This window comes from Corvus moneduloides, chromosome 2, assembly GCF_009650955.1.
Source record: "Corvus moneduloides isolate bCorMon1 chromosome 2, bCorMon1.pri, whole genome shotgun sequence".
NCBI classification, from domain to species: Eukaryota; Metazoa; Chordata; class Aves; order Passeriformes; family Corvidae; genus Corvus; species Corvus moneduloides.
The window spans coordinates 87,604,233-87,630,649 of NC_045477.1; the positions used below are offsets into that span (position 1 = coordinate 87,604,233).

At 39.2% G+C, this 26,417-nt stretch overlaps 1 protein-coding gene across 3 annotated transcripts; it reads left to right on the forward strand.

Annotated features, from left to right (window-relative positions):
• Positions 1-26,053, forward strand: ASMTL (acetylserotonin O-methyltransferase like). Of its 3 annotated transcripts, XM_032100207.1 has the most exons (14): positions 1-144; positions 1,132-1,263; positions 2,956-3,003; positions 3,637-3,701; positions 4,698-4,759; positions 6,736-6,844; positions 10,594-11,020; positions 13,943-14,105; positions 15,881-16,065; positions 17,776-17,905; positions 19,044-19,187; positions 19,684-19,806; positions 24,475-24,534; positions 25,010-25,096. In XM_032100207.1, exons 1-13 carry the CDS (start codon positions 52-54, stop codon positions 24,513-24,515), a joined length of 1,722 nt encoding a protein of 573 aa, XP_031956098.1. In that variant the 5' UTR covers positions 1-51; the 3' UTR covers positions 24,516-24,534; positions 25,010-25,096. The 3 variants fall into 3 exon arrangements, with proteins under 3 accessions (XP_031956098.1, XP_031956097.1, XP_031956096.1); XM_032100206.1 differs by lacking the exon at positions 24,475-24,534 and having other exon boundaries at positions 25,010-26,053; XM_032100205.1 differs by lacking the exons at positions 24,475-24,534; positions 25,010-25,096 and adding an exon at positions 21,904-23,184.
• The last annotated feature ends 364 nt before the right edge of the window (positions 26,054-26,417 follow it).

A 26,417-nucleotide genomic window follows, 5' to 3' on the forward strand; every position in this document is an offset into this window, starting at 1 on the left:
CCCCGCCTCCGAGCAGCGCGGAGCAGAGGTTGAGGACCGGCGGCCGCCGCCATGGTGTTGAACCCGGTGCTGGGGAAGCTGGTCAGCAAGCGGGTGGTGCTGGCCAGCGCCTCGCCGCGCCGGCAGGAGATCCTCACCAACGTGGTGAGTGCGGCCGGCAGCCGCTCGCCTCGCACGGCCGGGGACTGTGGGCAGCGGCGGCTGCCAGTGCCGGCCCGGGCCCGCGGGGCCCGACGCCTCCCGGCCCGCCCGCCCCATGAGACCAGCGGGAGGGGAGCGGGCGGCATGAAGGAGATGCCTCCTTTCTGAAATGCACTAGTGGAGAGCAAAGGAGGCCGTAACCTGTCAGTCAGGCCGTTCAGCTCCTGCGGAGGAGCGTGTCGGCCTCACCGGGCGGGCTGCGGGAGGCTTTTGATTAGTACTTGGGTATTACCTGCCCAGCTTAGGTTGCTTAGTATTACCATTCTTAATAATTCAACTGATAAATTGAGCTTAAGTGGAAGGAATAACTTAAAAATACAGATGTGTGGAGAAGCACAGAGGTTCAGTCATGCACTGAGTTATTAGAAACATAGCCTGCCTGCTGGGTGTAGTAAATGTACAAGTGTAACATAGAGGCAAAAAGCTGGAAGAATAGTTGGGGTTTCTTTTGACAAAACCAATCAGAAACTGTCCGGTTTTGTTTTCTGTTTATCGTGTGTATAAAGGCGCATAAAGTGCAGTAAAGCTCCTGTAAGAATTTGCACTGTTGCAGTAAAGTGTTATGGATGGATTCAATAAAAAAAAAAATCCAGTAGTATAATCTTTTGTTTCTGAAGTGTGTACGTTTATACTGTTAGTTTTTGTATGATGAGAATAATGACGTGATGATTAGGTTCTAATAAATAAGGGTAGAATCAAATACACACACCTGTTTTGACGTTCTATCTGATTTTGTTTTAGATTGCTTGCAAAGTGTACGTATGCACTAAACACTGATAGGAGCACTGGGGGGTTTTTTCTGTGTGTGTTTGGGGGGAGGTGTGTTAAAGTGGAAAAAGCAGATGTCAAAGTTTCTACTTGTTTAATATGCCTTGGGAACAATGTTTAATTACGAGGTCAGATTGACTGCATCACTTTCCTGTGTTACAGGGCCTGCGTTTTGAGGTGGTTCCATCCTGGTTTAAGGAGACACTTGAAAAGTCATCTTTTACAGCCCCTTATGAGTATGCTGTGGAAACAGCAAAACAGAAAGCTCTTGAAGTAGCAAACAGAATGCATGTAGTAAGTTACGATTATAGCAATGAGCTTTTTGGCTTTAGGTGGTGCATTTTACTGTGACTTAATTTGCTTGCACTGTTTAAGTGATCCCTGAGTCCTTTCTCTCCACTGAAGGCTAATGAATGCTTTCCTGTCATTTGTGAAAGACAGTGTCCTGAAATTGCCTAATCGAAAGTCTCATGCCTGCAGTTCAGGCTTTCCACAAACTGAAGTGGCCTGCATCTTTTGTCAGCATCACACCTAGTCTTGTGTGGGATATATATTCCATAGCTCCTTTGAACAGTCAGGTATATGGCTGACCTCATTCTAGGTATTTGTTGATTGTAGAGACAGACTCCATGGAAAAACTCTGATGTGATTGCAGTGCTTTGCTGTATCTTTCACTGATCGAGTGACAAGAGTAACTCAGAAACTCTGAGTGTAGGGGTACTGGAGGAAAGCAGAAGAAGAATTACTGTTGCTTTGCCAGAATGTTTTAAACCAGAATTTGTCTTTTTAATTTTAAGAAGGGAAAACTTGATGTGATTTTATCCAAACCAGTGATGCAACTTACACTATCAGTGGTATTTGACTTACGCCCTTGGCTGTGATCACTGTTTGAGCACATAAGGCTCTTTGCTACCAGAACCTATTCAAAAGTCTAGCTGATTAAATCTCACAAAATGGACTGTAATAATTTCTTAGTAACAAAGCTCTGAAAGAGAGGGGTATATTTGTTGATCCTATACAAGTGGCAGAAAAAGAATGTTGAACACTTTAAATGAGCAGTGTTGCCAGATGTCACCATTCTTCAAAGCAAATATTGCATGATCTCCAATGTAAATCGTTACCCAGGATTCTGTCAACTACTTTCTGGACAATGGCACAACATCGGAGAGTGGATTTTAAACCCACCCTCACTAAATGACTTACTTTGGGCTTTCATTGCAAAACACTGTGCTGGTGATAATGCTAGTTCAGTGGATTTCAAAATGCTTCTTCATACAGGAATTACAAGAATTAACTCCAGGCATCATTAAACAATTTAAAGCACATCAACAGTCTTTCTCTAGAAGAGTAGCCTCCCTATAAATGTTGTATTATGGTAGTCACACTTGCAGACAGATTTCATGTCATGCTGTGTTAAGTAAGAGTTATGTACTTTATAATATGAAAGTAAATAAAAACTTAGCTATAAGGACAGGTACAGTTTAAAGTCAAGAAAAGTCTACAAGGAATTTTACATGCCACTACCTCTCATATTCAGAAAACAGACTGTGTATGTTCCCTTTCAAGAGAAAAAAAGTGTAGCTAAAAAAATGGGGTTTATTTTTCAGTAAAATTTTGCTTGGAAGAATGATCCTAGAGGGCTGTATTCTCTGGCTTCCAAACATTAGGTACTCCTTTAAAAGAATTGTTTGCCACCTTGAAGACCAGATGGAGTTTTGAGAATGCACTTTATTTCCTGGATGCATTTATTCATCAGTAATATATTTGGGCAAATTTGTGGTTTGAGAATGGTCTGCTCAAGCCTCACTTTTATGGTAACGTAAATGATTACTATTTTGGAAACAGTGCAAAAGCAGAAACAGTGTCTTGTTTTCAGGTCAGTGTAGAGCCCTACTTCTAAACTAGTAAACTGCTATTTTCTTACCTTAAAAGGTTTTCTTCTCTTTGCATCTTCTCACAAATGCCTTTTTCTTTATGCCTTTGCAGAAACACCTGAGAACACCTGATGTTGTCATAGGAGCAGACACTATTGTGGTAAGAAGTCTTCAGTTATTTAGCACTACTTTAATTTATGATGAGCGTAGGAAATACTTGTATCTTTGGGTTTAAAGTTTGAAAGCTGCCTTCATTGAAGTTATATCTGCATTATATTACATCTTTTGGGGTTTGTGGCTGTGGCTTTTAGGGTTTTTTTTTCCCCAGCAAGATAATTTTTGAAGTCTTGAGAGCTAGAAGCCTTGCTACTGGTTTGGGGATACTAACACTGCTGTAAGTATTGCATTGGATCATCTTATATGTAATGGAAATTCTCAGGTGATTTGCCTGTCAAGAAGTCCAGATCATGGGAACTGTTCAGTGTTGTGCCTTATAGGAGGTCACTACACCTGACATCTTCACAGAGACAGTGACCTGTTAAGGGCAGAAAAAGTTGAATTTTTCTTTTGCTTGAGAGCTGCAGTCACTGGAGAGTAGAGTGTGGTACTCCTGTACTTGACACTAAATTACCTGTTCTACCACAGTGTTTGTGGTTCTTGCTCTACTCAATAAACTCAAGTTTGAAGCCCTGGCTGAAATCATGGTTTAAACATAATTTATGACCTCAATCCTGTAATACTCTGACTCAAAAGTAAGAAAAAGCAGCACACTCACTCTGTCGTTCTGTTTTAGTCTGTGGATGAGCAGATCCTGGAGAAACCAGTTGATAAGCAAGATGCCTACAGGATGCTGTCAAGGTCTGTAGTTTTAAGTAAGAGATGAAATCTGAAGATTCAATTTCTCCATCACCTAGATTCTCAAAAGGGTTCCACAGAAGGGATACATGCAAATTTTCTTGGGTTTTGTTTCGTTTGTTGTAAGTTTAGTAGGTCAATCTCTTAATTAGGGATATGAAATGCACTTAATATTTAGCTTTTTAGAACTCCTGGAAAAAATGCAGACAAAATGATGCATCTTTGCATCTATCCAAAGTGTCAAATGAAAATTTTCAGTGTTTCATCTTACAATTCAGTGTGGAATCTTGTGGGGAGCAGAGCATGTGAGATGCTTCTGATCACATCCAAACATATCTTGGCTCATCTTTATGAGGCTATTCTTTAAACAGTCTCTTCAAAGATTCACATTGCCTTGCTATTATACATCTACTGCTTACACAGCAGATAATAAAGGCCTCAGAACTAATTGGCCACAGCGTGGCACTCCAGAGCCACTACAGGAGAGAGCCAGGGACAAGGAAATTTGGGCTCTTCCTCTACACTCTAGCTTGCCATGGGATCTCTGGGGGCCAGTCTGAATGAAAGGAGAACATATGCTCTAGTTCCCCATTACATGTTTAGTCTGAGTTGCATCACCTAGGATTTATTACCAGCTTTCAGTGAAGATGGTCGTAACAGTAGTGTTTATGCCAATTGGCCTTTTCTAATGCTTTTGGAATAGTCACTCCTGATGTACAGTGATTGAGCTGATACCATGGACTACTTTTATACAAATGGTATTTTGGAGACTTGAAATGACTGCAGCTTTTGATAGTGGTTTTTTTATGTGGTTATTTTTTTGTTTGTTTTGACAATGTCTTTTCACTGATACTGAAATAAAATGTATTTGTTTGGGGCACATGTCAGATTCATTGAATGATATATTAATGTAGTGATCTGCTTCTCAGGCTGTAGCATTATAATCATGTAGAACATTTAATAAGACTGTTGCTTAATGGATATTTTTTTCCCTGACAGGTTGAATGGGAAAGAGCACAGTGTTTTCACAGGAGTGGCTATTATACACTGCCACAGTAAAGGTACACATAATTTTATTACAACTCAGTATTTGTATTAAAAATTTCTCCCATTATAGCTTGTACAGGTAAAGAAACAGGATGAAGATGTTTCATATACAGTCTGAATTGGTTTTCTCCTCAGGAATTACCTTATCAAAATATAACTTAAAGACTCCCCACTAAAGCAAAACTTCTTCCTCTATTCAGTTTTCACACAGGAAGGAAAGTGACAAAATACAATGGAGTTTAGAAATACTGTCTCTGAAAGCTACGAGACTATTCCAAAGGCCAGTGTAAGTTGTGGAATATTCTAAATTAAGTTCAAGTAAGGTACTACAGACTGTGAGACTGAGCTGAATGTGATCCATATCAACTTTATTCTGTGTTGTGTTTACACCAGGTGAGGCTTAATGTCTCAGACTGTTAAGAGGCTGTAGGGAGCAATACACCAATGTTCTTTATCAGATAGTTTATTGAGAAAGTGAGTGGTTTTTATGTAAACGGTACCATTAATATAAGTTGAGGAGTGTTTGAGGGGCATCATCTGATAATTGTGTCAATAGTCTTTATAGTAGAGCTTTTGCAGGCATCATTTCTGTGACATTTCACTGGACAAAGTCTTTCTGTAGACAAATTAACAGTTTTTACTCTTTTCTGGAATGATTTCTCTTAACTCTTGTAAAAGAGAATTAAAGTTAGTGATGTGGTACTGCTAGTATAGTAGAGGGAGAGCTGCTGCAAAAGAAATAAAACGTTACCAAGGGAGTCCTGTGAGCAACCCCGCAATGTAAATAATGCCTTCAACTGTTTACTCTAGGAAGAAAGTTAAGTGCACTGAACTGTAGCAGTGATGCTATAACAGCACATCTCATTTGAAGTTTACAAATTTGAACTGCATCACAGTCAGATGAATAAAAATACCTTTAGTCTGCATATTCCCCAAGACATGCAATCAATCGAAGAAGTTTTGTAGAATACATTTGTAGTTGCAGTTTATTGTTACAATGTGTTTCTTAACTTGTTAAAGATGAAATTTCCATTTTGAGCTGATTAGAACTTTTTATCATACTGAAAGACATGGTAATCTGTCTCCATATGCACTGATTTTCTTATTTCATCTGGGTCATTAAATGTTTGGCTGGTTTTTTTTTTTCACACTACCACCATTAGAAGTTGGTTAGCATTCTTCCCTTGGTCTGTACTGTAGATATTTCTTACTCCTCCTCAAGCATTTCCACTGCTACCAGAACTGTGGTAACAGGAGATGCTGACCTTGGTGTTTATAGAAAAGAGTAGAGAGAGCTGCTAATCTGTAATGTGCACACTCATTTGTGCAAGGCTGTTACCTTTTGAACATGTTTTGGGAAAGCCTCTGTCTGCAGTGACAGCAGGGTCACAGTGTACCACGTGCAGCAGGGTCCATACCCAGGTGTGCAGTACTTTATTGCACCTTCCCTCAGCCACTTCCAGCTACAGAAGTCTGAAATAATCTTGTCATCTCTTGAGAGATATGAAGATGAGTGATGGTTCCTGATGGGACTGCTGGATACCCAAGTCTGAAGTGCAGGTGCAGCTGCATGTTCCCACTTTTATTGCAGTTACATGTTGAACTCTGATGTGTTGTTAAGAGTTCTTCGACAACAGTCATAAAGTTGGAAGGGTGATTATAGCCTTCTTTGTACTCACTGCTGGATGTGTGTGCCAGCACCCATAAATAGCTTTGTGTAAGCATTGTTAATTTAAGATTATCTTCCACACAGGAAGAGCAGTGTGTTAGCCCTGAGCCAGGATGGCAGGGGTTGAAAATGCAAACTTTTACTGTCTTGGGAAAGTTGAGTCCACTGTACCTAAAGAACATTATTAGTCATTTCATACATCTGTGTAATATATTTAATTTTTCTCAAGCAGAATTGTTAAGTGATTAAGAAATAAAACTTAGATGTTATGCTCTCTAAGCCACAATTCCTGTTTCTAATAAGGCCTCTTCCTTTCTGTAGACAATCAGCTAGAGATGGACATCACTGATTTCTATGAAGAGACTAAAGTAAAATTTTCTGAGCTGTCTGAAGAGCTCTTATGGGAGTACATTCATAGCGGGGAGCCAATGTAAGTAAGACCCTGATGCCACCACACAACACTTGAGAATAGGCCTTAGGGTACATTAAGCCACCAGTGTAAAACATTGTCCTGTGTTCTGTGACATTTTGCTGTGTGTGTGATAAATGATAGCATGGGTGATGCAAGGTCACTATTCTTTTGTTCTTTTGTGAAGTTGTCATTTCTTCAGTGAAAGTGAGCTACCTTTTTAGAACCCTAATGAGTCTGTAAAGTGAAGTCTTGAAATATTCTGGATTAGAGCAAGTGCTTGTGCAGTATACAATTATTTCTCTGTTAGCAGAGGCATTCAGGGATCTTTGATGCCTGAGACAAGGTATAGTTTTCATTATAAACAGGTGAAAAGAGTGAGTGTGGGATAATCAGGGCATCGTGGAACTGTATTGGAAGAAGATAGAACTCAGTGTATTTAGTCTATCAAAATCACTGCTCTGATGCAAGGAACACCAGCTTAATTTTCACTTATCCTTGTGATAAGTGAAAACACAGTTTGTGTGTTCCTATGCCAAAATTGTCCTTTAGCTTATGTGTACCTGCTACACTGGTAATAAGATTACTGACCTATATAGGCAGCATTTACAAAGACAATATACCAGACAACAGTGATTCCATGGAAGAAATAGGATGAGAACAGAATGCCTTATTACTACTCCTAAGATGAAGTTCACTAGATTGCTAAAAAAAAAAAAAAAAAATATATATATATATAAAAGAAAAAGTACTTATTTGGAGACAACATGGGAAAAAAGGACTTTGTCTTTCTTTTGCATTAGCTGAAGCCTTGTGAAGGCATAGTTAGGACTGTGGACTGCATATCAAGTGATCTGATATGAACTTTTGTCTCTGTAGCTTCAATTCTGGCCATGTAAGAATATAAATCGTGGTGGTTTTTAAACTCATTTGTGCTATAAAACAATAAAGTCATGTTTTACTAGGGAAAGAGAAACCAGTGTAGACTTTGGACATACTTCAATGCTTATCTGTAAATGAGGCATACTTTGTGAACATGTAAGGTTCACAGTTTATTGAATAGACTGATATTAAATTGGATTATATGTAGAGAATGTTTTGGCAAGACTACAGCTTGAAACAAATTCCTAAGTAGGTTTTTGGAAGGTGATGTTTACTATGCTAATTAGTATGATACTTAGATTTAGTGGGTCATAAAGTTTCAGTTTGAAGGAGAAATTACCATGGATTTTTAGGAAGAATGTCAGATTGAAAATAATTTTGGAATATTCTGAGTACTTCCTCTGGGAGCAAATATGCTTTAGCAGTGCTTTGCTGCAGCAAAACGGCCCATGAGCAGTGCTGGGTCATTCTGTTCATTCTGCTAAACAGGCTGTGTGACATCAAGGGTTTCTCAGGGACCAAAGGTTCAGAGAATGTATTTCATTACTCTCTTAGGCAGAAGCCAATTGATCTTTGTTTATATAATCCTGAGGATAGGAATTTGTTCTGACTTTGCAAAGGAGCTACTAAACACAGTGTCCTATAAATTTTGCAAAGCACTAAGAAGTATTTCACAGCACTTTTTTTTGGTTGTCTGTTTTTGTTCCCTCCTCCATGGCCACTCATACAGGTTACACACCTATATGCATACAGGTTTTTCTAAACACTGTATTGCTGTCAAGTGACCATTTCTTACTTTTAAAAAAAACCAACTAAATGGCGAAGTAATTTTCTGTAATAATATAAGACTTAATGATCACATGAAAAAATAAAAGAAAAATTACTAATGCTGCTGAGGATTAGACTGAGTTCTTCTTGTAGCAAGAAGAAAATTGGCATATAGTATTTAAGTCAATCACTGGTGACAGAGACTAATACTAGAAATACATAGCTGACCTAAAGTATGGGTAAAAAAGGGCGGGGAAATTGCTGTCTCAAGGTAGTCTTTGGTGAGGCTATAAAAACCCTTAAATTTTGGCTGCAGAAAGATGTTTTGCTTCTTGTTTTATTCTTGTTCCTCTTCCAAGGATTTTCTGCTTGCAGGCAGTGTCTCTTTCTTCTTTTCTGTCTATCTGTAAAAAGAAGGCTGTACCACAGTAATCCTAACTGTTTTGGGCTTGTATAATGAGTAGACTTAGTTTCTGCCAGCCTCTTTGACCCAGCTTTTTATTTTGTAGTCTTTCCCTTATGAACAACTTTCTCTCTCTGCTTACAACTTCTAGCCTGAAAATCCTATGTGGTTTTAGTAGCTCTCATCTGATGGCAGTGAAACCAGAGGACCCTACTGTAGTCTGGGAAGAAGGTGATGACAGAGCCTAGAGCTCTACAGTTTGACTTCACTGGGAAGTAATAAAATGTAGAATGTAAATATTTTCTTCAAGATCCAATCCCAGAACATAGAGTGTTGTAGAAAAATAAACGTGTGGCCAGTTGTGTTAATGTTCTTGCTGGGAGTATGATACTGCTGCTTTTGATAGTCCTAATGTTTTTTGCCTCCCTGTAAGCGTATACCAAAATGACTGCAACTTCATTTAAAAATGAGAAGACATTTTAGTCATTAAAATAATCCTAATTTAGTTGATGTAAGTCATAAGAATGTTAAAAAAGAAGTAATAATTTAAACAATGACAAAGTTATAAGGTAGTGCATACAATGCAAGATTAAAGGAAAATCTCTATTCCCCAATTTATAGCAATTCAGAAAATCCTACTTGTTGGGACACCAATTCCTCTGTTTGTTTTAGGATGCTATTAGAAATGGAATCCAGAGATAAGTACTAAAAATAAAGAGCTGTTCCTGATCAAATCTAAGGTTAAAAAATTAGCAATATTTTTTTGTGTAGTAACCTTCTTTCTCATGCATAAGATTGCATAATTCCATGCTACCTTAAGTTAATGGATCTGAGGCTGACTGACCTTTGGTTTCTAAGCTTGCTGACGTAGCTTTCAGCTTCTGTTGTTATGAGGAAACATACTTTTAACTGCCTTGTTCCTTGTACGAGAACAGTAAAATTGTTGGGTCTACAGCAGCTTATCTGACTTGTATGTATTTCCATTCCACTCTGTGGAATTTGCGTAATTACGCCCATTGTGCCAAATTACCAATATTACCATGACATCTAAGAGCACAGTGTTGTGAACCACAACTCTGCTTCTATCTCGGTGGTTGCACAAGAGATGGATAGGGCTAAATGGAGTAGTGGATCTTGTTTGAATAAGTTGCTCTTTCCCAAGAAAATGCTGTCTTCCCAATCCTCATTTCAGGTATTCCTGTGACTGAGATCTGCAAGACACATTCTACAATCATTTGAATTCTAAGGGGTCGTCTTTGTTGAGCTCCTTTGGGACCTAACATTCCTAAAGGCTTTTCAGCCTCTTGTGGAATTGAGTGAGGGTCAGTATGCATCTGGTGACCCAGTGGTAGTGTTGGTCTTGGTGACACTAACTGTTACCTTTTTGGTAGCCACGACTTGGCAAATGCTGGGTACCCTGTGACAACACACTCTGACTGCAGTCACCTGCTGCTTAGGTGACTGCGGCACTTGCGCTGACTGAAGCATCAAGACCTTTGGCTAGTCACCCTTAGTGGAAATACTGATCCTTATATTTATCTTGAGATTTAGAAATTGAAGTGTTGAGCCTAGCTAGTAGATTTAATATGCTTCTAACTCAGAAGGTACACTAGTTTTTATTCCAGCCTCTGCAGTACTGGTGGATTATTAGTGTTCTGTGATACCTCCACCCTTAACCTTAATTAGATCGATGCTGTTTTTGTTTTCTCTTCCCCAGGGACAAGGCTGGTGGATATGGTATCCAAGCCCTTGGTGGAATGTTAGTTGAGTATGTCCATGGAGACTTCTTGAATGTGGTGGGATTTCCTCTGAATCACTTCTGCAAAAAGCTAGCAGAATTGTACTATCCGCCCTCTAAACATAATGTACAACGTAAAAAGTACGACTCTATCCCTTCTGTGGACACTTTTGAGAACCAAAGTGATGGAGAAAGTGAATCTTCAAATTTCACAAAGCAGAAAGGTGCTAGTAAGTTGGACAGCAGTGGCACGTATTCCTCAGAAGCTGTTTACGCTTCTGAAAACAGTTCTGGTGTCAGAACTGGTTTTACAGTGCCTTTGGAAAATCAGAATGGAGTGTCACAGAGTGCAGCAAAACTTCCATCCAAAATTCTAGAGCTGATGGACGGTTTTAGAGCTTCAAAGGTAAGGGAAGAAAATATAAAACTACTTGTTACATTGTAGTCTGATACATTTGTTTCACTGTACTCCAGTATGTACCAGTTATGTGAAATACTTGAGCTGGGGAAAGAATGTATTAATAATTAGTAAAAAAAGACCACTGAAGTTCTGGAGAATCTAAGATAGCTGAAGCTTCTGGTGCAGTGCAAACATTGTTGGGTTTGGTTTTCTGTATTTGTTTTTATGTGTTCTATGAAATGTCAGTTACCTATTTGATAATTTTTTCTCGTGAGTTGAGAGGGAAAAGAAGTTGGAGATTTTTTTTTTGCTGATCAGAAGGGTACAACCAAGCTGGAATTTATTCTGCAGAGAAAACATTTAATGTGGTTAACTCACCTGACTTAAAACTGTGACAAAAATTGTATATATTATATTTCCTTTCTAACTTCTAATGCTTTGCATTAGAATTCTGTGGAAGATACTAATTTTTTATTGCCTCTTAAGAATAATATTTTTTAATAACCTGTTTCATGTTCCATGTGTGTTTAACTGAATATCCATGCTGTATCTGATGGAGGCATACTCATAACAGCTCACAAACAAGGTCACATGCTCTGTGTATCAGCCAAGCATGATGAGAAATGCATAGGTGGACATTTTAAGTACTCCCAGATTTTCTACTCATAGTTCCAGTGTAGCAAGGACAATAGTGAAGAAGAAATGAACAGTGATCATTCTAATAGATCACTGATCTCCATCAAGTTATTTATGTTTTAGGAAGAAGTGAAAAAAAGTGCTAAAGTGGCAGTGAAATGCAAACTTGGAAATAAAGATATGACAGCTTTAACGTGAATGGAGGGAGGCACACCAGACAGTGAACAATAGTTTTGCTGAAACAGTGGAGAGTTGTGCTCAGCTCTGAAGGAAGACTGTAGTGTGATCATGTGGTGTAGATCTGTGGGCATGCTGCTTGCAGGCATGTGCTGCTTGCAGGCATGCAAAGCTATGCTGAGAGGTTTGGAATAAAGTGGCTTTGAGGTTGCTGCATTTGTGAACTGCTTGTGTATCCATAGGGAGCAGTGTATTTGAATGGGTGAGATGATGCTTAGCATTTCTTCAATTCAAATAAAAATAAATATGGAAAATCATCAGCATGTGGTTGTATATTACTTATACTGTTTACAGTGATGTGATGCTGAATTCCATTTTGTGCAGTGAAAGACAGTGGAGTCAGGAAATAAAAGGAGGAGCTTTGCTTTCCCACTACTCCAGTGTAAAGTCATAGTATAAAGTACTGAATGGTGTGTTGAACTAGTCAGATTTATTTTTTTGGTCTTCATCATGGGTCTTGGTAAAATTACCAGTAGCAATGTATTGTGATGTGACAAAACTCATCTTTCCACTTGTGGAATAGGTTTGAGCAAACAAAAGCATTTATTTCCACAAAAACTCTCAAGTTTTTTTCATTTTGATTCTTGAATATTGCTTCAAGAACTTTATAAGGCAGACTAGAATCTCCTGCAGGTGAAGATGTTGCTGCCTATTTTACTCTGAACAGCTCTGTTGCAGAACAGGAGGGGATCAGGATTAAATCCTTCGAAGTTAAAAAACTTTGAAGTTTACATGTTCCAAATTTACATAATCTGATCTGTACTCAGATCTTTCACATTTTCTCTTTTTTTTTTCTCTTTTTTTCTCTCTTTTTTTTTTTTTTTTTTTTTTTTTACACCTGAGAATTACTGAATGGTAGGTCAGCCAAGCTTTCTGCCTTATCTTCTCACCTTCTTTTTCTTGTTCTAATAGTTTACAGTTGGTATCAGTCTAAAGCCTGGACAGGTCTCAGAAGCCATCTGGTTGCAAACTAGATGTAATTGGCTCAGTATTGTGAAAGTCTGAATTATAATAAATCCCACCTGTATGTTCTTATTAGAGTAACAAAGGAAACTGTAAAAAGAGGTGAAGATGATAGAATATATAGACACCCAGTAGCAGACCTACCTCTCAAAGTTATTTCCCTTTGATTTTATTAAGCAGAATGTCAAGGCCCTTCTTCCCTTGATTACCTTTAGTTTTAAATTTCATTATAGTTACTTGCAGTTGTAAAGAAGTAGATTCTGTGATTGCTGCATTTGCCTCCATTGTTGTGCTCTCCATAAATTCTTTGGGTTTAGGTGTTTTACCTACTTCAGAATACAGAAATTGCAAATTAATTTTGCATGGAGAGATATATATTACCACATCTCATTAACTTTACTCTCTGGTTTAGTTAGCATATCTTTTAAAAAAGGTTCGGCTAAGGTTTTCAACTTAAGACTGCCATTGCCCATGAGCATTTCTTTACCATGAGGCACTAGCTGTTCTCTCATTCCCATTCCATGTGTACACGTCCTGTTAAGGTGTGCCAGGAGTAAAGTTGTCCTGGGAAGTTTTATTCTTTTTGTTCTTAATATTTTTTGGGTTTTTTCTTAATTTTAATATAATAAAGACCTGTATTTTAGCAACTGAAGCTGTTACGCTTAGTGGAGAGCTTTGAGTTCCTTATGTGTTGGGTATATAAAATTTAATTTGATCTTTTGGTCTTGGTTCATATGCTTAAGAATGTTCCATAAGGTCAAACAGCCATATAGATGGGGAAGTGCTAAATAGCTGAACAAAGAAATGGGTCGTCATAAAGAAATGCGTCTTCATACAAAATTTGTAGGCTGCATTCCAGAATACTGTGAGTTCCCTTCTCTCCCAAACACTGTTACTAAAAGTGCTGTTACTTGGCCAAGATACTGAAACCCTCTGAGAAGGAAGGGAGCAATTTTTAGGAGGTTCATTAAACTGCGTTGCAGTAGTTTAACAGTAGTTGTGTAGAATAATTCTAGGCAAACAGTATAGTTCTGTTTTTTTGATTGCAGTCTTTTAAATGCATCATGATAACAATTTCTTACCTACACATAGGCTCTGTTTGTAGCCTCTAAGCTGAAGATATTTGATCATCTGAAAGATAAAGGTCCAATGAAGGCTGTGGATATTGCAAATGATGTTGGAACCTCTGTATGTGGAACTGAAAGACTCCTTGATGCATGTGCTTCTCTTGGATTACTGGAGAAAACACCACAAGGTGATTAATGTATCCTCCCTGCAACTGCATGTGGTACTGAAAGACAGGCAGGACTGGAAGAGATGCTTTTAAGGTCGCAGGTTCTGACTTGATATTGTGGGTAACTTGGATTTGGGGAAGAGGGGAATGGATTGTTACTCCTTTGCTTTTGTTATTAGTAGCTAGAATTGTTTCATATGGGGGTAGGCTTTATGTAATGAACACATTCAGGTCTCCTTTATGGAGACTTTAGATTGTTTTTGCTCTCTGGACATAATATTGACCAAATGGCTAAGAAAAGGTTGCACAGACAGCAAGCAGTGTAACAGCTCAGATGTGTCATCTGCACTTGAATCACAACAACCCCATGCAGCACTACAGGCTGGTGGAAAAGTGGCTGGAAGGCTGCCCGGTGGAAAAGGACCTGGGGGTGTTGGTTGACAGCAGCTGAACGTGAGCCAGTGTGTGCCCAGGTAGCCAAGAAGGCTGATGGCATCCTGGCCTATATTGGCAGTAGTGTGGCCAGCGGGACCAGCGCAGTGACTGTGCCCCTGTATTCAGCACTGGTGAGGCCTCGCCTTGAATCCTGTTTTCAGTTTTGAGCCCCTCTTGACAAGAAAGACACTGAGGTGCTGCAGCATGTCCAGAGAAGAGTAATGGAGCTGATGAAGGGCCTGGAGCACAAGTCTGATGAGGAGTGGCTGAGGGAGCTGGGGGTGTTACACCTGAAGAAAAGGAGGGTCAGAGGAGACCTTATTGTTCTCTACAACTACATGTAAGGGTGCTGTAGCCAGGTGGGAGACAGTTTCTTTTTACAAGTAACAAACAGCAGGATAAGAGGAAACAGCCTCAAGCTATGCCAGGGGAGATTTAGATTGAATATTAGGAAAAATTTCTTCCCTGAAAGGATTGTCAAGCATTGGAACAGGCTGCCCAGGGAAGTGGCTGAGTCACCATCCCTGGAGGTATTTAAAAGGTGTGTAGATGTGGTACTTGGGAACCTGGTTAAGTGGTATACTTAACAGTGCTGGGTTAAACGTTGTACTTGATAATCTTAGAGGCTTTTCCATTGAAGTGATTCTATGTTTCTTGCTAAAATAAATGTCAAATTCCATTCCCTGCTGCAGCAGTACAGTCAGTCTTCAACAGATGATCAGGGTTTTAATAAGGAGAGTTCTGCAGTGTGTCCCTCTTCATGGGCAACTTAAATTTTAGTGCTCCTAACTGGAACAGTCCTTGAAGGTGTATGTAAGTGAGGGAGTCAGTATTAGAATTAAGTTTTTCAGTCCACACTATGTATTTCTAAGTTTCCAAGTGCATGTTTTACATAGTAAGACTTGAAATGGTGAAGTGCCAAGAAAAGGAAGTAAAGGAGTCTTTTTAACTCTGTTAGAGGACAAGACAAATGAAAAAGCTTTAAAGGCAAAATATAGTGGAGAAAGCTCGAATTCAGGGAAGAAGCCATAATCTAAACAAAAATACAGTCAAGAATGAGGAACTTCTAATACTGTCCCTTGAATATTAGGTATCTGAGATACTCTGGTTTAAAATAAAAATAATAAATCAGTGTGTATCTATATTTTCCAGCATCTAAATTCTTTTTATAAACTAAGTACTTACTCTTTTAAGAATGACAAGACTTTTAGAATTAATTACTTTTTCTGCAAAATTTGTACTACTAGATCATAAGATCAGGATTTACTAGCTATTTATGCAGGAAAATATGCCTTCAGATTTTAAACAACAGTTGTAAAGAACTGAAACAAAACTGGTTTCAATTGTTTTCTTTCCATAAGGTTACAGTAATACAGACTCAGCAAATACCTACCTGGCCTCAGATGGTAAATACTCACTTCATGGCTACATTATCCATTCTAATGATCACCTTTGGCCTCTCTTCACAAACTTGGAATCTGCCGTCAAAGAAGGGAGCAGGCAGAATCATCGAGCCTTTGGAAAGAAAGCAGATGATCTATTTAAGGTAATATAAACTCTTACTAGTATCTGAACCAGCTGTGAGGAGCCCAGAACTGACCTACGGGCAAATGGGACAGAGCTCAAAGTTTGTCAGTCTCAGAAATGGTAGAACTACAATGTAATTCACTAATCCCAGGCTTCTGTTCCCTTCAACTTTAGGCTACGTAGTGGAGTAGAAGTAGTGGAACAACCACAGAATATATTGGGAAATTCAAGTGCTGAGAGAAGTTCTCCAGATGAAGTGTTCCCATCCCACTGACACACTCTCAGAACAACCTCTGGGCCTGTTTAGTTTCATACCAGTTAGTACCTTACCACACATGCACTCCTTCCATATTGGATGCCAGTCTGTTGATACTGATGTGCATCCAATTTAGGCTGTGCTGTATAGTCAAAGCTGGTTTGTGTTGATGCAGTGGAGAAGTGATCTAACCTCCTTTATGAAGCTTTGTAGTTTTGTATAAGCTTCAAGCTGATATCTATTGCTGATAAAATTGTAATCCTTCTGCCATCTGTTTCAATCTGTGGCATTCCTTTCCCAGTGCTAGCCCAGGTGGATGTGATCAGACTGGAGAATCACTTAGGGTTATAACTAGCCTAACTTGTTGATTACCCATCTTGTGAAGCAGGTTGAGAGGCATAAATATTTGTACCTGTATTAGCAGAGAGCTGGTACTGTGAGCAGGAGAATATGTCAGGACTTCATCTCTGACAGCACTGCTGGCTTAAATTGTACTTCAGACTACATCCTGATGTCCTTAATTTGTATTTAACTTCAAGATGGTAATGAAGGCTTTCTCCTGAAGGAGATGTCTACATCCGTCATGTATAGTCAATGGAATGAATTAAGGACTTCTGGAGACTTAAAAGTTCTGCTAGGCTCATGTTGGTACTTAAATAACTGGAGGACAGAAACTCCTTTGGAAATCATTCAGAGTCTTTAAAGGGAGTTAAGGTACTTTGCTTCAGGATAGCTGTTGCAGTAGATGCCTAAATTTATATACAAATTAAGTGGTTTAATGTACATGAACTGAATCTCATCCTTTGTTAAACATCTGGGTTGTCAACTTTGCTTGGGTGATGCTTGTGTCCAGTTTGGACCTGGGCTCCATATGTGTACAGGATGGTATGTCTGAGCAGAATATATGGCCTGTCTGTGGTACTGTGTGCATCACAGCCTGGAGATACTTCCATTTCATGATAGAGTCAAAGCCAGCCCTAACTGGTGAAATCCGTATAAAAGTGAAACGTAAAGGGATTTGTGTGTATGTATCCTTGAAAAGGTATAGGCCTGAGGTTCTGGTACTGAATGCTTGCTTCTTCCCTAATCAGGAAAAACAGTATGATCTTTAATGTTTCTGATTTATGGTATGGTCCAATTATCTAGTTATTTTCCCATCATGGGAGAATAAATGTTTGAATGAAATGAAAGCAATTTGTGAGGTTATCAAGAAGGAACACTCTTGTTTTTCTTTGTCTCCTAAATCTATCCTTTCAAGATGTCTGTGTGATCAGAATTCTTGAGGGGATGCAAAAATCTGCTTATCACTACAGCAAAGGATTTGGATGAGCAAATAGTCAGTGGCACTTTTAAAAGACCTTTTCATTTTGGGAATTCTTATGTTCACCACATTCACCTACATCCTTGGTTGTACATAGTTTTAGTTAATTAATGAAAATAAACATCAATTACTCTGCTTTCCCCCCTTTTTAGGACTATTATCACAGCCAGGAGGTAAAGCAACGTTTTATGAGTGCCATGCACAGCATTGCTCACCTGACAGCAAGAGATGTGGCTACAGCGTTTGATCTTTCACAGTTTAAATCTGCTTGTGATTTAGGAGGTATGGCTTGTAACTGAACTTCTATGCAAATTAAAGGGAAAAGCTTGATTTCGGTTCCATACTTTATTATTTAAAAGATATGTATATTTTTTACTAGAACTGCAGTAATATTATCTACTGTTATTTTTTTCTGATATTGCAATGTCAGAATAAAAGAACAGTGCAGCTAATTGAAAGTAGAGTTATCTAAATGGTATATGAATGGTTTAAGATAAGTGAATGTTTGTCTCAATCAGTTACATAATTCAAGGCAGAAAAGAAGAGAGTTTGTGGCTCAGGTGATACAGCACTGGGCTGAGAGTGCCATTTTCAGCAGTTTTGTTCTCTCCTTAGAGAGCAACAACAACTCTCCTTAGGAGAGTTGCTCTCCACTACAGCATATCCAGGATTTTCAAAAGTAATGAAAGTAGTGAACTGCCACTACTGGGGTGTCAAACTTGGAAACACTGCACTGCTAGAACAAAAGCTTGGGTTCTTTTCTAGTGGGTTTGTTTTGTGTATTGTTGCAGTTATTAATATCTAAGATGTCCACCAAAATGTTGAAGACCAATGATATACCTAAAGAAACTTATTTTTAGCATTCCTTTTTTTGCCCTGTGCTTGGAGCGGCGAGAGGGAATGTTACTGCCTAGGGAAAGATCCACTGAAGGAAGCACACTTTATTTTGTGCCTGGGGAGGTGGACAGCATGTCAGAGGAATTAAGCCCATACCAGTACAAGCATTGCCACTTGTGCAGAGACTCCAAAGCTTCACAGTCTTTACTGTGCTGGAGAGTTTGTCAAATTCCATGTATCACTGCTTTGTAAATGCTAAACAGTTAGAGGTGCTCTTCAACAAGTAGAAGTCTTTGCCTTTTCATTTACATTTTGATACTCCCAAAAAAAGCCTGAGGTACCGATATCAAAGGTCACATTAGCAGTTCTGTGTCAGCAAGGAGTCATACCTGCATTCCACAAGCTTTAAAACCTTGCTCTAGCAATTAGGAAGTCCTGTTGCCCGTGTTAGTTGTGGAGCTGACTGTCTACCTCTAGTTCTGATGGGATGTCTTTATTTTAATGTTATATACAGCCTTGTCCCAAAAATGTCTGTAAATTCTGGGAGAAAATACTTGATTTGACTTCCTTAAATTTTTAACAGGTTGCACTGGAGCTCTGGCTCATGAATTAGTACAAGTATACCCAAATCTTAAGGTCACAGTATTTGACCTTCCAGAAGTCATTGCAAACACCTCTTACTTTCAGCCTTCAGGACAACACACTGCTCCAGTGACATTTGTATCAGGTAAATGTAGCACGCGATCTTTTGTCTGATTTGTTATCCTTGAGTATAGAACAGGCTCTTTTGCTGCTCTTCCGACCCCAAATATATCTTAGTACAGGGCAATGTAGGTTCAGCCATGCTAAATGGGGACATTGTATTTTTTAGTTGGTGGGGATAAAAAATGGTTGGAGAATGTGGCTAAATAAGTATGAATTAGTATTTTTTGAATACCACTGGGAGCAGAGGCTGCATGTGCTTGTCTGAGGCATTTCATTTCTAGACAAGTTTAACATGGTGACTACAAAGAACTTTGTCTCCTTCCCTGCTTTAGGCTTGCTCTCCGTTTTTGTAACAGAATTCTTGCCTGTGATCTGCTCTTTAACTACACTTTCCTTGCCTGCAAATCAGGGCATACCTGTACCTGTTCATTCTTGTTACTTTTGTACTCTGCTGAGCACCTTGTTTTTGTAGTATGTGCTCCGTGGTTTCTGTAGGAATGTACTCTGTTTTCCAACAGGTGACTTCTTCAAGGATAGTCTTCCAGAAGCAGATCTTTACATCCTTTCTCGTGTTCTTCATGACTGGCCTGATGAAAAGATACATGTGCTATTAAGCAAGGTATCAGCTGTTTGCAGACCAGGTATGTTGTTTTTGTGATGAAAGGTGCATGTTAATGTACCTTTAATGAGTACTGAGTAATGCTTTTTTAATACGAATGTACGATATTCTTCTGTTCAATCGTAGTAGCCTTTGCTTGAATGTCTAGGTTTGCATTATGATAATACCTACTAAGAAAAAGAAGGAAACAAAGCTGCAAATAAAACTATGTATGTTAAGCTTTTACTATCATTGCAGGCTTCACATACAGCTATATCATCTCCCCAATCTCTGCCATGCCCAGTCTTACTAAGCCCTGTATAATCAATTAACTAAGCATGTGCTTATTTCTGTACATAAAATTAGCCTAACTAAAGCTCCTTTGGGTTAATCAAGAAGCAGCAGTTTGTTGTGCTGTTGGTTTGCTATCTCAGTAGTGTCCAGAATATGGTAAACTGGCTGAAATTCTGTACCACTTTATGCACACGTACCAGGAGAAATATGTAGCCTCTTTGACTTTCTACTACATTTGAATCATAGAATCATCAGAGTATCTCAAGTTGGAAGTGACCCATAAGGATACTCAGGTCAAACTCCTTGCTTCTTGAAGGACTAACCAGAACTAGTTCATACGACTAAGAATGTCATCCAGATGCTCCTTGAACTCTGTCAGGCTGGTGCTGTGACTGCATCCCTGGGGAGCCTGTTCCAGTGCTTACCACCTTCTGGGTGAAGAACCTTTTTCAAATAGCCAGTCTGAACTTTCCCTAATGCAGCTTCATTCCATTTCTTTGTGTCCCATCACTGGTTCACCAGAGACAGCACCTCCCCTGCTACTGCTCCCTTTGAGGAAGTCGTAGATGGTGATGAGGTCACACCTCAGCCTTCTGTTCTCCAGTCTGAACAGATCAGGGGACCTCAGCTGCACCTCATGAATGTTGTCCTCATGGCCCTTCAACATCTTGGTCACATACAGTGAGGCATGCAAAACTGCACACAGAATCAAATAATACACTGAGTTGAAAGGGACCCATCAGGATCCTCAAGTTCAACTGCTGGCCCTATGCAGGATACCCCAAGGGTCACACCATGTGCCTGAGAACATTGTCCAAACACCCCTTGAACTCAGACAGCCTTGGTGCTGTGATCACTTCCCAGGGAAGCCTGTTCCAGTGCCCAACCATCCTCTGGGTGAAAAGCTTTTTCCTGATACCTGACCTAAAGCTCCCCTGACTCAGCTTCATGCTGTTTCCTTGAGTCCTGTCATTGGTCACAAGAGTGAAGAGATCAGTACTTGATGCTCCATTACCCCTTGTGAGGATGTTGAAGACCACAGTGAGGTCTCTCCCCTCAGTCTCCTCCAGGCTGAACAAACCAAGTGACCTCAGCTGCTCCTTTTAAGGCTTCCCCTCAAGGCCCTTCACCATCCTTGTGGCCCTCCTTTGGATGGTCTCTAATAGCCTAATGTCTTTTTTATATTGTGGTGCCCAAAACCCCACACAGTACTCAAGGCAAGGCAATACCAGCACAGAGTGAGACAATTGCCAGTGTAGTGATTTCGCATCCTGTGCTTGATGCACCCCAGAACACGGTTGTCCCTTTGGATTGCCAGGGCACACTGCTGACTCTTATTCAGGCAGTATTAAAGATCAAAGAAGACAAAAAGCAGAAAAGCCTGACCACTAAGATCATCTGATTCCTTAATCCAACTGTAGCTCTGAAGTTTGTTTCAGCGGAGAGCATGCAAAATAAGACCTAGCCCATAAACTATAATCCTGATTATGAATTATGAAAAAAAATTTGTGGGTGACTGTCTTAATCTTCTTTTGCAAAGACTGGGGTATGACAGATACTTACAGGAGTTGTTTGGTTCAAATAAAAGCAAGGCTGAGTTTAAGAGCATAGGCAGGAAGTGATCTGAACTTCTAGAGACACTGCTCTAAACTCTCCCTTCTTTTTAACAATTAAATGATTGCTTCCAGGAACAGATGACTGAAAGTAAACTTCTTTCACTGATTTCCACTGAAGACCATTTAAAAATCAGTCTGAGGGGACCTCTGTAACTGTCTCTGAGCAAAACATTTAAGTTAAAGCTAAAAATACTTAAACAGCACCACTTTTGGTTGTTTTGGAAATGCAGGAAATGCCTTGCTAGTGGCAGAAACTGTGCTTGATGAACAGAAGACACACCCTTCTGTAGCTGTGCTACAATCCCTCAGTATGACTGAAGGCAAGCAGAGAAGCGGCTCAGAATATAAACAGCTACTGGAGAAATATGGATTCACAGATGTACAAATTAAGATTACAGGAAACTTACTAGATGTGGTTCTGTGCTTCAAGAAGAGTCTGTCACTGTAGTGTACCCAGAAGCAATGTGGGATGCTGAATTTTCACCCCCTTGTGCAGTACACCCATCATCAACCAGCTTGTATGGGCAGTTTAGGAGCATTTTGGCCCTTTATCTGAAGCATAATTGTTACAGGCCTTGGATACAAGTTGGAGTGCAGCTTCTGCAGGAGTGAATTCTATGCATTTTAAAAAGTGTCTGAGACAGGCCAAAACTCCTGCATGTGAAATACCTTAATGTCCAGTTCTTCTGCAGGCTGCATTAAGCTTAGACTTGACCTAGCTGTGTACAGCATGTCAAGTTAAAACTGCCAGCTTGTATTGAGCTACATTAATACCTTATTTTTCTCAGACCTTAAAATTAAAAAGAATTCTTGCTCTGCAGTGTATTCAGTGGTTACTGCTCATTTATGTCAGAAATGAAAAATTAGATAATATTAATATTAAATATTGTACCATCTGCCTGATTTGGGGATGTTAGTCCTGTTTTTTACTACTGTGTGGGACTTTACTCAAAAATATCTCAAGGACAGTCTCTTTTAAGCACTTTTTCTACAAGCAAAAGTGAAAACAGAACAAACCTCAAACATCTTCCTACAACAGCTATAACATCACAGAGGAACTTCAGCAGCCTCTGATCTCCAGCCACAGTATGTACCTGCACAGGCTCCAGCTGAGAGCTGTTCATATTGTGTACTATCACTTCTGGGGTTTTCTGAATATGGTTGAATGACCATATATGCTTTCTGTCTCATTAACTGAGATGAGTTTTAGGATTTATGTATAAACCCTTGTATGAAAATTAAAAAATAAATGTTTCTTCATGCTTCAGTCTTTAATTGGAGAACCTATTTATAGCTTCAAGTAATTTGTCACTAATGTCACCTCTCCTAATGTTTATTTCTCTCCTGATACTTCATTGAAATTTATTTTTTTCTTTTTAAAGTGTACTTTTTAGTGGAAGCCTCTCTGGAGATAAAGGTTGCACTTTCAAACTAGCTTTCTTCTCTATCAGTTGTGAGTTTCTTGCTTGTCACTTGTACAGCAATAGTCCCAATAAACCAGTGTGAAAGAGGCTGTGCCAATACTGAATCACCAACCTCAGCAAATTAGAGAGGGTCAGTGAGGAAGGTTAAGAGTTCCATCTGCCCGGATGTTACTTAATCAGGAGTTACTTTGCTCCTTGACTAATGGGTAAAGAAAAAAAGCCACAGATTCAACTCATCAGGAGAAACACACTTACTACAGAGCATTTTAGGTGTAAAAATCAGGGAAATGTAAGACTTTACCATAGTGGGGTTTTTAGTTCTTAGCAAAAGCTTTCTATGAATGGAAATTTGACTGATCTCATCTGTGCAGACATTTAAAATAGAAAAGGCCAAATATTCAACACATGAATAAATTTGAAATGTTTCTTTTCCACATTGACATGAAGCTTGCTATTAGCTTAACAGGTTTGTATGTTGAGAGAGACTTGTTCTTGCAATCAGATCTCTCAGTTATTCATAAAGCTCATAATGCTGTGCTTTAAGCTGCTCTAAGCTGTTTGAGTCAGAAACAATGAAATCCTAAAGTTGGCACACCTGTAACTGTCACAGACTTTAAAACTGTGCCCCTAAGTACTATGTCTCTGACTGTAAAACTTGAATAGAATGTGTCTGGCTACCACACAGCCTTCATGTACTCTGTCATTAAGGCACAACACTAAGCATTAGTCCCTTGGGCATGGTGTCTGTTGTCCTGCACCACAGGTTTGCTCTCTTGGGATAATTAAGCATTGGAGTAGGTGGTCCAGGGATATTGTGGAATCTCTGTCCTTGGAGGCTTCCATGTGAGAAGCCCTGAAGAAGCTGAGCTGATTGTAGAGCTGCCCTGCTCTGAGTGGGAGGCCGGACTAGAGATCTCCTGTGGTCTGTTTCAGTCTCAGCTGTTCTACAATCATTTGATGCAGCCTGGACACCTGGGGAATTATAAGCTTATCTTATTAATATACAAAATGAGTTTTCCAGTTGCTCTGAATATCTTTTGCTGACTGGTAGAAGGAGTGGATTTAATCATCTAACACTAAAAAGATTTTCTAAGCAATATGCATAACTGAGGAAAATTGTCCTGACATGAAGAATGAGGGGGGTTAAACTTCAAAACTTTTTGATGATTATTAAATGTCTGAGGTTTACAAGTTGGAATGGCTCTGAAGAGATCGTCTTAAAGGTCAGAAAGATATGAATGGTATGCAGCACTTAATAATAAAATCACCATGAACTGCTGCTACTTTGATTGAGTTGGTGCAAGGCCAAAAGGCAAGTATGTATAGCAATGCTTGTTTTGTCAGTAGCCCTCTCTTGTCTTCCCTTTCCCCTCACAGGTGTGAATATGGAGAAAAAGACTGTGAGTCAGATCATTTAAGTTCTGCTTTCATCCTTAGGTTAGTCCCACCACAAAGAACTTGGGTCCTACAGAATAATGTACAGAATGTATTGAACACAAACATTGACTTCTCCTCTGCTTCTGTAATGCTTGCCATTCTTCTCTCTGCTTGGCATCATTTCATTATGAATGTGAAGCAGCAGTATATCCCAAAGTCATGCAACTCTATTCCTGTCTGTTTTCTATAGTCCTCATGACAAGTCTGCAGAAGTCATCCCCTTTTCTCCTGAAAACAGAGACATGCCTTGACTTGTGTTTGATCACTCCATACTGTGAAAGGGAATTTCCTGGGGTTTGTTAAGAGGAGTGGATTATTCATTTAATAGTGCATTAGTCCTTTAATAGCACAGTAAATCCATAAATGATAAAGGAAATCACCCAGGTCTTGTAGTTTGCACCCCTGTATATGGTAGCAGAAATTTTCTTGCCTGACAATGGATTAGAACTGTTGCATGCATTTGTTTTTAAATCAGGGTGTGCAGTTTTGCTGGCTGAAATGGTGTTGGATGATGAGAAGAAGAACAGGAGCACAGCTCTGCTGCAGTCTTTGAACATGCTTGTGCAGACAGAGGGAAAGGAGAGAAGTGGCTCTGAATATCAAGCCTTGCTGGAACAACATGGATTCACAAATGTTAAAATCAGAATAACAGGAAATTTATTAGATGTCATTCTCTGTGTTAAGACCTAGAAAAAATGGATTAAGTAGCAGTCTGGATGTCTTATGTTTGATGTTTTGTAATCATGCAAATACATTCTCAGCTTCCTATCAATACCATATACAAGTAATGTAACAAGAAATGTTATATCAGCTTTGTGGTGTTACTTTTAAAAAGGGAGAAAGATTGATTACATTTACTTTAGACTTCAGTAAAATGATGCCAGAGGATTCTGTGGCTGCACAACACATGAAGGACACAAATGGTGTCATCAGCCTGACGGCAGTATTCACACTTCTGAGAAATCACTGTTTCTTCATACTTGGTGCAATTAGAATAGTAGAGTTTTTAGACCAGCACACATTGCTTTGCCCTCTTCCACGAGGTTAATGTTGGTATCATTTTAATGTCCTTTGGCCCCATCAACATCCATTTTAATATAATTATATGTTACACCTTCTACGGTAAATAAACACTCTCTAATCAAGTCTGAAAACTGCTACTGCAATGGTGTAGTCAAGATTGGAAATGAGAACTGGAGCAGCAGCTTCCTGAGAGAGTCAAGACAGACTGCTCTGCTTTGAGAGAGGTTTCTGAAAAAAGGCAGTTATATAAAAGCACAAGTTTCTTCTGTGACTGTAATTCGAGATTAAATGTGAGGGCACCAAGTTTGTTTCAAGAACATTATCCTACACCTTTTTAGTCCTACTTAATTTGTGAGCTCCTATAAAAGTGAATAGCAGAATATGGGATTAGATAAAGAGAAAAAAAAAAGGTGCAGAAACAGAAGAAAAAGCGTGGTGATAGAGGAAAAAGGATTTCCCCCAGCCATATGCAGGTGAGCTCCCAAGGTGAACAGAACATGACAACTGCTGACTGAACAGTTTCCCATTACTTGTGCCTTTTACCTTCATTTTTCACACTGATGATACTCAAGAGTCTTAGAGTATAAAGTTCTTTTTAAATCAATAGAAAATTTCATGGTGAAAAAAATCTCAGTCTTGCAGACAATGTATTATGCTAAGAGAGTATTAACATTCAGTTATGAGCTTTTTTAAAAGGAAGAAATACCATGTTAGGCTGTGTGTGCCTCCCTGAATGTATGTACCACAGCCTTTCACAAATTATGTCCAAAATAATGGTCTTGTAACACTGTATGTGCATAACCCTCTGTGAGCACAGGATTCACTTCAGTCTATCTGTATTATGATGTAGAATACAGAAG

What these genes read in the sequence shown, in the direction of transcription:
- ASMTL (XM_032100205.1), top strand. Translation starts at nt 52, where the DNA reads ATGGTGTTGAACCCGGTGCTGGGGAAGCTGGTCAGCAAGCGGGTGGTG. An exon ending in TAGCAAACAGAATGCATGTA is followed by an intron (nt 1,264 to 2,955) that starts GTAAGTTACGAT and finishes ATGCCTTTGCAG; the next exon opens with AAACACCTGAGAACACCTGA. An exon ending in TATACACTGCCACAGTAAAG is followed by an intron (nt 4,760 to 6,735) that starts GTACACATAATT and finishes TCCTTTCTGTAG; the next exon opens with ACAATCAGCTAGAGATGGAC.